Raw genomic sequence first — 14290 nt, forward strand, 5'->3', positions numbered from 1 at the left:
CTGCTAAGATGCCAGCACAAAGCACCAGTCCCAGGCTGTGTGCTTTTTTTTTTTTTTAAATGCCCTTCGTTTGGGTGCGGTGGAGTTGTCAGTGACTCACCCCACTTGGCTGACTTCTCTTTGGCTAGACCACTTTCATCCAGCTTGGAGGGAAAGGAGGCTCAAGAATATCAACAGAACCTTCCTTCCCAAAGAACAAAGGGGCCGGTCTTGTTGGTATGAAAGTTCATGAAGCCTGCAACACCTAGAAAAGGACCTGAGAAATCTATCTCCACCTGAGATGGGGAGGAGGGGGAGGTCGGTAAGAGTATGTAAAATTCCATTTACAAATTCAGAGTGCAAAAAAAAAACCATCTGGGCCACATAAGATCCAGAGTTTTGCTTTATTAGACATCTGTGAAGACGGAATTTGCAGATACAATCTTGTCAAGTTGTGAACTGCTGCAAAGTTCTGTGAAGTTTGAATTTATCTTGTCGTGAACAAGACCCATTTTAGAATATAGTTCCATATTCTAAGCAGATGAGAGGTGTGACATTGTGGCCAACAACTTTTATACTAGTCATCCATGTAAGCCATTTCCCAGCATAAATATGCAGCTTAATCACAGCTATTTCATCTCTACAACGTGAAGTTCGATCGTCGACTAATAATGCATTTTGACTCCTGTGTATATTGGTGCATGCGATTCTTTGCCACCCTGGCAATTAACCAGACCTGGACTCTAAAAGCTAAACTTGATCTAAGTAACGTTCTAGGGGTAGGGCAGGATCTGTAATCTGTACTCATGTTAGCCATCACTCGACACAAATGCTTGTATGTCTCCTCCTCTTTCCCGTCTCTTGACTGTCTGTAACTTGGCTGGCATTCAGCATTTATTAATGCCTGCTGTGTACAAAAAGGGCAGTTACATAGAAAATCCTTTGACAGTTCTGCTTCCACGAAACATGATCAGATAATAAGCCGGGGACAAGTGAGTAATGTGTCTAACAACAGGCCTTTTAGAAACTTTCTAAGACTAGAAAATGTGTCTAAGGGTACTTATCCAGTGTTCTAGAATATTTCCGTAGCAAGGGGGTGGGGGAAGGGATAGATTTGGGGGATCCATTGAAATCCCTTTAAAAGGAGTTTGACTATTGGGCCTGCATCTCTGGGGCTAGAAGAAAGTCCAGTAAAATTATCACCTCCCCTCGATCATCTGTTTGCCAGCAGTACAGATTTCAACCACCTCACCTTAAGAAAATAGACATGGAGACATCCTTAATGCAAGGTGGGAAAGGCGTTACATTAGCCCCAAAAGAAGGACTTGACTCTATTACCCACACTTACACCCAATCCAGTAGAAAAGCTGGATGTGTGCACCATCTGATTCCCTCCTTTGACCCTGGTGTACTGAAAACATCACACACGGTAGACCACACTTTGCCCTCAGAGTGACTGCTTTGTCCTGCAAAGAGAGGCTGACAACCTTGCAGGGGTGCAAAGAGTTTTTGTAGGTTTTCCTGCATAGTCACAATGCTTCCAGAACCAGGACGTTCAGCTCTCAGACAGAACAGGAGAATCGATACATTATTATGCTCCTTTAAATATAAACTGTGAACCTCTGGGAAGGATGTGTGTGTAGAAAGGTCTGATGAAGCCACTGATCCAGGCAGTCCATGTGTTCAGAGCATTCTGACCTTAGGCACCTCTGTCTATTGCTCAGTCTTGCATATATAGTCCATAGCTTAATATCGGTACTCAACGATTAGTAAGCACAATTAAGAAATGAAACCATGAAAAATTAAAGGCAGATCTGTCACCAACAAAATTCAAAGAGCATTTTTCCTTTCTTTTTTAACAAGAAAAGCACATTGTAGAAATAAAGATTCTGTACAATATTCTAATATTGTATGTACATAAAATTATAACTAAATTGAGAAGTCTTATTCGTAGAGAGAGTATGGCTAGCAACACCAAAGAAAGACCCATCAGGTGTAGCGTTGAAGCAGAGCAGGCAGCAAGAGAACCCTAGCACACACAACTTTGTGCCTGGATGAGAAATCCTGTGACTAAGTTATGTGATCAGCGTCTTCTAGTTCTGTGGTTTGTTGTGTTTCACATTCTAGTAGGTAATTCGGCAGCAGGCGAGGTGAAAAAGCAGACATGTTAGAACGAAACTGGAAATGCTATTTAAAATCTGCACATAGGCTGTGATAATGGGTTTGTGAATCCAACTTGCATTCGAAGTTAGTTTGCTCCTCCTCCCTTCGTTCGTTAAGCAGACCTCCAGTGGTTTAAAATTGGAATGAACTCCAGCAGGTGGAAAAGACAGCTTGGAACAGATCAGATGGGCTGTGAGTCAGATTCTTGATTCTTTCTCCTCAGTTGTTGCCTGAATGTTGGAGAAAACTGGCTTTGCAAGTGGGGAAGGAAGGAGAGAACGCACACCAAGCCAGCTGGTTCCTCAGGCAGCCCCTTTCTTAGGGTGGCTTTCTTCCAATCTTCTTCCTCCCCAGGCCCTTCCTGTGAGGGTTACAGTACCATCCCCAAGCCAGGTGAGGCCCCAGCCCCACTCACAAGAGGGCGAGTGTGGGATCATCACTCTTCATGTGAGCCGGCTCCCTAAGGGAGCCCAACCAGAGGCTGCAGGCTCTGGTCTGCTGTCAGCTTCAGACAAAACCTCAAGCTAGGAGTTTCGATCGCACCACAGTCACCTGTGGTGTTTACTGAAAACTGCAGGTTCTGGTCCTCTTCTCCAAGACGCGACTTCAGTTCGTAAACGGGACAGGATCCAGGACCTGTCTTTAGCAAGTGCCCTCCTATGGGCGATCCGCAGATCTGCTTTGAAAAGCTGGCTGAATTGACCAAGTATAGAGCTATGAATTCCTTTTGGACAGGCTTTAAAAACTGAAAGCTTGAATGAATCATGTTATAGAACAGCGTCTCTGCCCATGTATCACCATGTTTTCCTTTCAAAATGTGGGACTAAATGGCCAAAACTTTTAGGGGGACGAAGGTGAGCAGGGCAAAAGAGTTAATTTAAAACATGCATGTTTTTCAAGGTGAGGGGCTGTTCCCAGACTCCTGGGCTTGGTGATGTGAACAAGGCAAATTGCAACCTCATTTTCTCGAAACACAGAATTCCTATTGAGGTTAACCAGAATTACTTATGAATTCAGAAATCAGGATTTGTCATTCTGATGTCAAAACTTATACAGCATATGATTTGGGATATATCAGTAGCTCTTTCATATCCATTTCCATCGAAGCAAGTTTTTACCTCTGGAAAAATTGAGGTGCCAGCCCTCCCACTCACACAAATCCTAGTGGATCAGCCAAGGCTACAGATATTCACTGAACCTATTTGGAATTTAAATCACGGCAGCCTAAAATAGTGCCCAGTGTAGGCAGTCTTCTCCCACCAGCTAAAAACGTTCCAAATTCCCACTGAATCTCCACTTTTAATCACATGACGAGGAAAATAAATCAGCTGCAGATGGCTGGCTTTTTATATTGACTGCCATCCAAAAAATGTAAAAAGAAAAGCCTCAAAGAGATGAAGAATTTCCTCCTGGCTCAAAGATATTGCGAATCTATTAATAGAAGGACAGCAACAGGGCATCTTCAGTTCTACTCGATGGAGATGTGTTCAAAGCGAGCTCAATCACTGTGGAAACGTACAGATTCCCTTGCTGGGTGGGTGTTTCACCACTTGGACCTAGGAAAACCAGCTGCTCTTTTAAAATCCTTGCATTTCTTATTCCCAAACCTCAATCTTCATTTCCCGACAGTTTTTTCTGACTCCGGTGTGCCCTCAAAACTCCCAGTTTTCTAGCCCTGGTCTCATCTTCCCTGCTGCAATTCAGGTGAGCAAAGCAGGGTCAAGGGCAGGGGAAGGACAGTCAGGGTTGAGGTCGGCAGATGCAGGCGAGCTGAGTCCAAGGGGGCAGGCGTCAGGGAAGGCCAGTTAGTAATTCAAGAAGTCGATCCCAACCTTGACACTCCTGGAGGTGGCTATGTCGACGGCAGTGGCCTTGATCTCGGTGTCCCCGAACTGCATGAGGGTCTGGATCTCCCTCCGGGCGGGCACGGCGGCGCCGCTGGTCCCGGTGAGATCCAGGCGGAGCGTGCCACACTTCTTCACCCCGGGGTCGGTGATGAAGCTCACGCTGTCGCGCTCAGAGCTGTAGATGTTGATGACAATGACCAGCTGAGAGGGCTTAGCCGGGGTGTAGCTGCGCTTGACCAGCTCACCCAGGGCCACGGACTGGTCGGCAGAGATGAACTTGTCAAAGACATCGGTGCACCAGCGAGTGCCGTCCTTCACCAGCAGCTTCTCGGGCGGGTGCTTGCCCTCCACGTAGCGGTTCAGCACGCCCACCCCGTAGGTGAGCGGGGACCGGCGCACCTTGATGACGGCGGGGTCCAGGCCAAAGAGCACGGCGCCCTTGAGGATGGTGAGGCCCACGTCCTGAGGGATGATAATGCGGCACTTGTCGCCGAAGGCAGCCTGTACTGCCTGCTGCAGGAGGGGCGCCTCCGCAAAGCCGCCCACCAGGAAGAGGAACTTGACGGTGGACACCTCGGGCTTCTGAAACAGGTCCCCTGAAAGGGAGGAGAGAGGGACAACATCCTGTCACCGAAGCCAGCAGCCAAGGGGGACTGGGTGGCCTGAGAATGTGGGAAATGGACAAAACCTCTGGGCCCACTGGAGGACAGGCTTAGTCTGGCTCGCTGAACAGCATTTTTGTGTAGCTGGCCTTTTAAAGAAAGGGGGTCTTGCACAGCAATATGCTCAGGAATAAAAAGCTCTTGCTAAGTAGAAACCCATGTTCACAGGTAGATGGTGATCATTTTAAGTAGTAATTGGTTCTGCATGAAGGAATACTCCTAACACTCACCAAACCTGTAGTTCTGTCAAGTAAGCCAAGGCAGGCCGTTAGACATGTTATCCTTTGGCTATCATAAAAATCCCATCCCACCAGTAGGGGCTGTGATTTGGTAGGTGAGGGGTGGGACGTGGGTGCCTGGATACTGAAAAGGGTCCCCCGTGAGTCTACCGTGGGTCCCTGGGTGAGGGCCACTGAGGCAGCAGGCAGCTGTGTGGCCAGATTCTGTTTCCTCTTTTTGTGGGGAGCTTTCTTTGGTTCACACAACAGTTCCTTCTCCCCTGCAAGGGTTATGGTTCCTAATTTGTCCTGATAAAGCGAAGACGGTACATCACCAAGGGCCTGTCGTTCAAGGGTGATGGTACTGCAGAGCTCCCAGCTTACTCGCTGACTTGTGAAGCCAGAAGGAGAGCCCAGATGAGGACAGGCCATCGGCTGCTTCCAGGAGCCTGTGCCCAGCAACCTCCTGTACATACCCAGTGCTGCCATGCTGCCAGGGCCCTGGCCTGTGGCTCCTGACCCCAGCCCCCTGCCAACCTGACTTCACATGCACGGTCATGATGCTGGAAAAGTCAGTCCCCACTCTCGGCTCTCCCCACGAGTGATCGAGCCCTGGCCAATACTTACGGAGATGCTCAATGATGCTGTCGATGGTCGGCTTGAAAAGGGCGTTCATGGCGTCCGGACTCATCCTCAGCATCCCCTGTGAGGACCACTTCACAAAATCCACACTGCGGGGTGTGGCACAGAGAGAAACGAGCGGTGAGTGTATAAACGATACCCACAAACGGAGACACACACAGAGCTGGGCCCTGGCAGAACCGCTGTCCTATGTAAGGGGCAGAAAGGGTTTCACAGTCCTTGGAAATACCCTAAACGGCCAGGGCCTGGACCCTCAGAAGCTCAAACCTAAGACACAGCCTCTTCTGTTTCTCTTTGCCTTTCGCTGTGGCCCATCTGCCCCTGGAAGCCAACGTCTACTGCAAAAGACAGGAGATATAGGGACCTCTTTCTCTCTCTTTTGGATGGCCGCCTTTTGATCCAACAATAGCTGGATTCGAGCCCATTAAAGGCTCATACGATGTGACCACCATGCTGCCAAGCAAGACTACAAGCCCGGGTGCTCAGGTGCGTCTCCTTCAGCCCTGCAGGTTCTTGTCCCATGGCAGTGAGAAGCCTAATCCTGCCGGTGCCCCTCCGTCTCTTTCAAAGGAGCAGCATGGAGGAGAAAGAGCACTGGACAGGGAGTCTGCTGGCTGGGCTCCAGTCCGGCCTCACCGCTTAGTAGCAATTGGACTTTAGGCAAGTCAGCCTACAGTCTCTCTGAGCCCTGGGCTTCTCCCCTACAAATCAAGGACAATACCACTTGCCTTACCTCCCTCATAGGGGTTGCTGTGAAGATTAGGCTGAATACCGTCTCTGCAAAAACACTGTAAACTTTCTGACTGCAGTGTGTGCCCCTCTTGTTCTCAAGCTCAAAGGGGCCCACCAAGTGGCGTGCTTGTCCCTGAAGCAAAGCACATACCAGCTGCCTCCCAGAATCACATGCTGCCAGGACCCCCAGACCAGGAATTCTATCCATGGTCTCAGCCAAAGGACGATGTGGTGTGGTGCTTAGGGACCCAATGGCTGGCTGCGGCCAGTCTCCCCACTAGGAGAGCTGGCAGGCCCCAGAACTGTGTAGGCAGGACTTGGGATTCAACTCGGAGCAGGTGCCCTCTGCAGGGGACCTGGGGAGGGGGCTCATCTGCCAGAAAGAGGCCAGCTAGGACCCTGCTCCAAGGGCAGGAAGACCTGGAGTCAAATCAACTTTGTGTCCCACGAAAAGGAACCAGGGCTTCTTAGAAAAATGGCAGACTGAGGGTCTGGGCAGGCAAGCAAGATGCAGCAGGACCATCTTCACGGACCTGCAGGCTAAGGCCATTAGAGACCAAAGGTCATGTCGGCGGGACTTAGGAGCCATACCAGCCAACATGGGGCAATGGGGCATCATGGAGGATATAATGCCATGGTTTAAAAATACATCCAATTTGCTTTTTATAATCCACAAATTCTTAATGGATACTCCCCTCATGCCCCCGCAAAAAAAAATAAAATAAAATTCATTTGTCACTTTGGAGGATGCTATGAAATCAATGATTTTTTAAACAAATGAAAAAAAAAAACTTGTACATGGAAGGAAAGAACCGTGCATGTGTCCTGTCTTTGCTACAGGAAGTGCACTTCAGGGCAGCCAGACACTGAGGAGCAAAGCTGCTCTCCACGCCACTGCTCGGACGTCCCGAGCCAGAGGCGAGCCCCACTCACTTGCTCTTCCTCAGGGCATGCTCCACGCTGTGCCCACGGAACTTCTTGTAGTAGTCGATGAAGGAGAAGGGCAGGGTGATGTTCAGCGGGTTAGTTCGGTCCGGGGCAGCCGCCCTTTTGCGAGACTCAAACGCAATCGTTAAGTCAACCCAGGCCGCGGGACGCTTGATTTTGAATTGTTCGATAAAATCCTCTCCGAATATTTTACACAGAAGTTTCTCGAATTCGTAATCTACTCCTAGGGATCCGTAGGGTCCGCCTGAGTGGAAAACAAAATGGGCGCCCGCCATATTTAAAAACCGTGAGAAACTGGATCCAAAGTCTGAGAAAGAGCCTACCCTGTGCCCTTCTCTGCAACACAAAGCAGCATGAACTTGGACCCCCCTGAGCAAGTAGACCGCAGCTCTGTTCTTACTTAGGGTCTTCTCATGCCTCATGGAGAAACTTATTTCGTACAGAAATCACTCGTCAAAAATCTGTTTAAAATCAATTACATTTTAAATAAAATCAGTACATTTAACTAACTAGGAGCATCGTGGTATTCTTACCCAAGAAATCCTAAGACAGGGTCTACTAATTACTCATGAACCCCACCCCACCAAGGGAAAGACCCCATTCTCAATCCATGACCAGGTGTCCTGGGACCTGCTAGAAAGCTTAGCCATGTCACTATATCATAGGTGGCATCAGGTTTCAGTCACATCCTTCCAGAACTTTCAAAAGCAAACTCCCTTGGCCAGGATCTAAAACAGGCTCACTTATTATGCCAAAACCCAAGTTATGGTGGTTTGTATGCATCTTTTAAAAGAACATTTAGGGCCGGCCGAGTGGCACGATGGTTAAGAACTGGCTTGGGACGCCAGAGGGCCCCGGTTCGGATCCCACATATGAGGGCCAGTGACACTGCCCTCCACAGCTAAGATGCTGAACAACAGCTCAACCTGGAGCTGGGCCGCCGTGAGTCGCCGGTGACGGCGTAGGCTGCAGCCCCTGTGGCAGTGGGTTGCCACGGGCTACCGTATGTAGCCAGCAGCCAGCGTGAGCGGCCAGTAGCCGCAGTGAGCGGCCGTCCAGAAGCCGGTGACTGATCCGCCTCGCCAGGGAAGAGCGCAATGATGGTGCCAACCTGGACCAGTGAAGCAACGTCCTCCACAGCTAGACTGAAGAACAAAAGGACAGCAACTTGTCTGTTCCCCTTCCCCCAATTCCCCAGCACTGTTCCCATCCCCCCAATTCCCCAATAAGATCTTTAAAAAGAAAGAAAGAAAGAAAGAAAGAAAGAATAAATAAAAGAACATTTAACTACATTTTGTTTCCCAATTTCAAATCGGCCTCCGCGCCTTCTCCCACCTACAACCCCACATGCTGGTGGCATGGAGAGAATGAAATGCTGAGAGAAATCGGGAGTGAGTGAAACGGCTCAGGTATGAGAAAACCCGCCATGCAGAGGCTCACCTGTTGCTTTATACAGTTCTTTTAGGTGTCCCTCCGGTAACCATATCTGATGGACTGTCAGGTCTACAGTGCCACCGCCACTGTCCACAACCACGTACTTGTCACCTGTACAAAAACAGCCATCCTTTACATAGACCGCTTGTCCACCTGTCCTGAAACAAGCTGGTGGGTGATGACTTGGTATAACCCAGCTAAGCACCACCCAAACTTCTCGTTAGTACAATGGTTTTGTTAATGAGCTGCACAGCGAGTTACTCATGACTAAGGAGAGTGACTCATGTCTGCCAGGAGTGACGGTTAGCATGAATGATAAAGAACACAGATGTGTGAATCTTTAAAACTAAAGCATTCACGTCACATGCTGCTGTATACCTGGCATGTCCAAGTAGATAACTTCCTGCCAAGTTAAAAGCACCATAAAATGACCTGCTGTTTAACAGAAGATTTACTCCGGAACTGGTGCATTCCGACCCCTACCTTTCTTTTGAAGAGTCTGTATGGTTTTATCACATGCAAAATTACAGCTCCAAAAAAGAGCTCTCCCTGGGTGAGTGGTCTTTAAAACCAACTGATTTTGAGCATTTTCCAAAAGTGCAAAAGGAACACAGAGAAATGCATTTTTGCCAGCAACACAATGGACAAAAAAGTCCGGCAAGGGCAAAAGGACATTCAAGGATGCTACCTTCCTCCAGCTCGGACCAGATCTCTCCTATGACATTCTCCACCAAAAAGGTCCGACTCTGCCGATTACGCCGTATGTGTTCCTTAGCTAGTGGCCGACAGAAAGAAAATGACGACGGGTAAGAAAGCATGAAAAAGCGAGCGGTCATCTGAAGTCAGTGGAAGTGACGGCATGAGGAAATTTAGGGACAGAACATTTAGTGAAACATGATTAAAATGATTACATAAATACAACATCGGGAATTAGAAAGCCAGCACTTCCAGAGCAAGTAGCTATTTCCACCGGCCTCCACCTATTCATCTGTGTGGCAGCTTTGGCCTAGGCCCTGTTGAAAAAAAGTTCGCCTGGATGAGCGTCCCTTCCACCGGTGACATTTTTGGGGGAATGGGTTAATAAAATCGGCCAGTTTCCTGGCTTTGCTGTCCCAGGGAGGAAGCTCTCTGCCAAGCAGCCTTCAGTGTGCTTGGTTAAATAGTTTCACATCAAGGAACTCTGATACAAGGAATGTGGAGTATGTTTTCCTAATCTGGATCCCCGGTAAACTGGACAGCAGCCATGTCCTGACCTTGTTGAAGCCAATATGCTATTCAGCCACAAGGTGGCGCTTCAGCCACGATGTGGCCCGTCGGAACCCAGCAAAGCCCAGCACCACCCTTTCCCTGAAGCGGTGAGTCAGCCTGGCTGTGGCGCCCTGCATGGGGTATTTCATCTCCCGCTGGCCGCCTCACAGCCCTGCGAGGCCGGACACCGAACTAAGTTAAGATGAGGAAACCAGGTCAGGGAGGTTAAGGGAACTGCTGTTCCCATCCTGTCTTGCAGCCCGAAATTAACTCTTGACCATGGACCCTCATGCTGAGATTTAACAATTTACAGTGAAATTTGAAAAAGCAGAATATGAACGTTAAGAAATGGGGAAGTGTTGTGAGAGCGTCCCTGGGAAGCTGCAGGGCACAGGCGAGATGGAAACTTGGGCATATCACTCAACCCCTCTGGGCCTCAGTTTCCTCATCCATTCCATGGGGATAATAATATTTGGCCTAAGTTCCTGGCAGGCAGAGAAGGGACTGGTTCTCGGATTTGTCCCCAGCACCCCGTGTGACACCTGGCTCACAGGTGATAATGGAGGTGAGACACCAAGTGTCAGACCTGGTGCCCAACAAATGATCACTACCAGGCCCGACTTGGAGCAACCCCAGATTCTAGAAGTAACGGCTCCGTCCACCCATCCCACAACCTGGCCCCACAACAATGTTAGTCCCTGAGTGGGTGCTGCTACTTTAAATTGCCCTCCAAATCCATCTGTTGCTGTTTATCCAATAAAGGCCCCTGGACCCTCCAGCTTCTTTCAGCAAGGAGTGGCATTTGCAAAACAACACCGACTCCGGGGACTGGGATGACAAACACCCAGCCAGCTCTAAATGCCTCCGGCCCTGGTTTATGGTGGAGAGGCCGTCCCCTGATTCAAGAGTGCCTGCAGGCCTGGGAGGAAACCCCAAACTCAGGGCTTCTTCCCTGTTCCCAGTACCAGCTCTAGGCAAATTTATATTACAGGTCCTGTAGTGGGCATCTGGTTTTCTAAAACAATCTAGATGACTAACAAAATGGCATTCATAAAAACACGGCCAAGCGAAGCTAATAAAACGTGTTCTGAGCTCTCAAAAAATTATCCCACTTTTCAGGCAAATTAAGCCCAACAGTGTGAAAAATGTATCCTTTACTGATTAACAGGATTTATCCTTTTGGAGTAAAAAAAAAAAAAAATCCCAACAGCAAACCCTGTGGTGCTTGGGGAAGACTGCCAGCTCCGTTCTCTTCCATATTGTCCACTGGGCGTCCATCATGAAAAGCATCAACGGCAGGGGATGGCCTGGGGGGGAGGTGGGGGGGATCTTGGGGCATCAAAGCCATCCTGGGTACTCCCAATGAAGTGCTCTGCCAGGCCTCCCCAGACAGCACCCCCTCCTTCTGGGAGAGAGGCTCTAACTGCAAAGCAAGGCCGAGACAGAACCCCTGCCTCCCTGCCATTCTGAGGGATGCTGGCCAACAGTTTGAGGATCTAAAAAACCCTAAAGCCCCTCTGAGCGCATGAGATAACAAAGTCCACAGGCACAGGACAAGGCACGGGGCAGTGGGGTGGGGGGTGGGGGTAGACAGGACATGTGGAAGGAAAGGCGACCAAACATTAGAATTGGCTAATTCTTATGAATTTCTCTATATGAACAACTGAGTTAAGAGCCAGCATGTAAGGTGTAAAGCCCAGTCATTCCTCTCTTTTCCAATTAAAACAGTGAAGATGGAAATTTAAATATGGCATCCCGCGTATTTAAAACATCAGTGCATTTGATTGTTAGCAGTCAGGCTAGCCTCGGCAGGCGCTGGGGAGGCCAAGCATGGCTAGAAAAAGGCAAATCGAGCCCTCAGATTTAAAGGGAAGCCTGTTTCCATCCATTCCGGGTGAATCAGACCTGAGGTGCTAACACACAGCCCTGGCGGGCTGAGGCAGCAGCCTGGTGACAAGTGGACTTTGTGCCCCTGTCTTGTGGCTGAGGTTCAGACTCCGCGATCGGATTGAAAATGTAGGGCGGTGCCCTGAAGAAGAGAGACCTGGAGGAGACGGCCCAGACCAGGAATGTGCGCCTGCTAAGGTGAGCCTGGGCCCTGGGGCCTCGGGGATGGGGACCACCTGCGACAGTCCTCACTAACGTCATCCCTCTCCTCCTCCTCGGGCTGGGCCTTCCAGGGCAGGACAGTGGTGGGAATGGGAGGTGGGTGGCTTTCTGCCCTCGAGGCCCTCATGTGGGGACAGAGCCACCCCCACAGTACTCTGATTAGCTTCCACACTCACATTGGTGGCTTTGACCCTGACCTAGGGTGTCTGCGAACTTTGACCCTGACCTAGGGTGGCCCCAGGCAGACCCATAGAGCCCTGGGTACCAGGAAAAACTGTTGTGGGGACCAAGATTGTAACCAACTTGCATACAGGTAAATATGAGAGGGGAAAAGTTCCTTAAAATCCCCATCCTGGGTCTCCCTCAGTGGGTGCCCCTTCCCACAGCTAAATGCACATCATCCAGGTCAGGAAAAGTCAGCCCTTCTCATCTGTAGTTTCAACTCTTGCCAGGTTTATGGCTAAGACACATAATGAGTCATCACACACGAAGCGGCCCCAATGAGTGAGTCAGCAATAAATCAACAATCTTAATGGAAGAATTAATAACAGGCAAATGGCATTAGATTAAGAATCAGTTAACAGACAAGAAAGATTAAGAGCTTAGTAAAATGCAAAGCCAAGAACTGCTCTCCGGGCCCCCCTCAGGTTTTTGGAGAAAAGTGCACCCCCCCTTCCTAAGGCACGTGTATGGGGGATGAACCAGGGTATCCACTGCTGAGTTTATGGGGGTCCTTGGAGGGGCCAGGTCGGGGGTCTGAGCCAGAGGTGCTTAGAGACACCGTTCCAGAAGCATCTTGATTCTTCATTACAGCACTAAAGTGCCTTTAAATCATCAGAGGCTAAGAGACATGCAGGGGGCAGGAGGGGAGAGCGCAGGGAGGGGGAGAGAGAGAGCAGAGGTACCCTGTGCAAACCCAGCTCCTACTGTGTCACTGGAGCTGTACCCATTGACCGCGGCCTTGCTGCTCAGCTCAATCATCTGGTACAGCCGCAGCTTCCGGCAGTAGATGGAGGCCGCCTCTGGCTCCAAGGCGATGATGAGCTGCTCCGAGTTCTCAGGGGAGGCCAGGCCTGCCTGGAAAAAGGAAGCGGAGGCTGGGACCAGGGCTCCCTGGGCAGGGCCACTAGGACACCCACACCTGGGGCTGCCACCCCCCCAAGGAAGCGACATTCACACTCCGCTTGTTTGGGAAGTTCCCTCCATAGGCCTCTGCAGAGCTTAAGATCCAAAGTGGTCGGGTGCTGAGCCCTAAGCCAGGAACCCAAACACTGCAGGGTGCCCAAGAAAACTGTATGAGCCCCTTGGGGGATGCCAAGCTCCCTGGGCCATGGGGCCTCTTGAACTTGGGGCCTGCTCAGCCCAGAACTGAGAAGCATGAGGCGAAGACCCCAAAATTTTGAAAACGTTACAGGAGGGAAGACAGATAGTCTGTTTTTGGTTATAATAGGCCAATAGTCTGACCAAGTCACAGCAAGCTCCAGTCTTTGGCGGCCTGGGAAACAAATGGCCCATCGCTGGACCTCAGCCAGGCAGGCATCTGCTTTTGCTGTATGGGACTCTGACTAGGAGGGCTCAGGGCTCCAGGAGAAAGCCCCTCGTGGAATCCCCCACAGTCCGCCCTTCTGTGGAGCGTGGGTGGAAAGGCAGCTGGCAGGTATCTTTTTCAAAGCCTTTATTCCTTTCAATATCCCTTTAAATGCTTCTGCTCTGTGACATCTGGCTTGTTCCAGTCACAGTCCCTCCAGACCTTAAGAAGGGCCAGCCCAGGAGCCTCGGGGACCACCCTTCTGAGGGTGCTCAGAGAAAAGAGCCTGGCGTGGCCTCTACCAGGCCCCTGCCCACTTCTCTGGGCCTAGAACCGCAGCCCCTAGAACCGCAGCCCGCGGTCTCGCGGGCTGGTTGGAGCTGTGGAAGCCCGCAGGGTTTCCCTGCCTGCCAGCATGATGGAGAATAGAAGCACGCTCATGCCTGTCACCGCAGTGCTTGTCGTCTTTGCTCCCGTTTGCTAGGGAACCTCGGGATGCCGTCCTCGTGCCACCCCCAGTTCTATACCAGGCCGGTGAGGTTTGGTGGAGCCGGCCTACAGTCACGAGTGGAAGAGGCTTAGGAGGGTCAATTATTGGGCAAGGAGGGGAGGGGGTTCAGGTTAGGATATTAGAAATGCAAAGGACCTTTTGTCTAACTACTTCATGCAGAAACGATCCAAGGCTCAGGGAAGTAGACTGACCGACTGTCCCGGGTTTCCTGGGACACAGGGCTTTCCGTGCTAAAACCAGAGAGTCTTAGGCTCACAGGTGTCCAACCC

At 50.2% G+C, this 14290-nt stretch overlaps 1 protein-coding gene across 2 annotated transcripts in view; it reads right to left on the reverse strand.

Moving 5' to 3' along the window:
* Window positions 1–364: 364 nt before the first annotated feature.
* HSPA12A (heat shock protein family A (Hsp70) member 12A) overlaps window positions 365–14290 on the reverse strand; it is a 164276-nt gene continuing 150350 nt past the window's right edge. For both annotated transcript variants that reach the window (XM_019642939.1, XM_019642938.1), the window contains 6 exons: window positions 12888–13059; window positions 9314–9400; window positions 8632–8736; window positions 7177–7435; window positions 5497–5600; window positions 365–4585 (listed from right to left, as the gene is read on the reverse strand). In XM_019642939.1, the coding sequence (XP_019498484.1) occupies window positions 3948–4585; window positions 5497–5600; window positions 7177–7435; window positions 8632–8736; window positions 9314–9400; window positions 12888–13059 (1365 nt within the window). In that variant the 3' untranslated portion in view covers window positions 365–3947. The remainder of the gene's footprint in view (window positions 4586–5496; window positions 5601–7176; window positions 7436–8631; window positions 8737–9313; window positions 9401–12887; window positions 13060–14290) is intronic.

Source organism: Hipposideros armiger, unplaced genomic scaffold, assembly GCF_001890085.2.
Source record: "Hipposideros armiger isolate ML-2016 unplaced genomic scaffold, ASM189008v1 scaffold_74, whole genome shotgun sequence".
NCBI classification, from domain to species: Eukaryota; Metazoa; Chordata; class Mammalia; order Chiroptera; family Hipposideridae; genus Hipposideros; species Hipposideros armiger.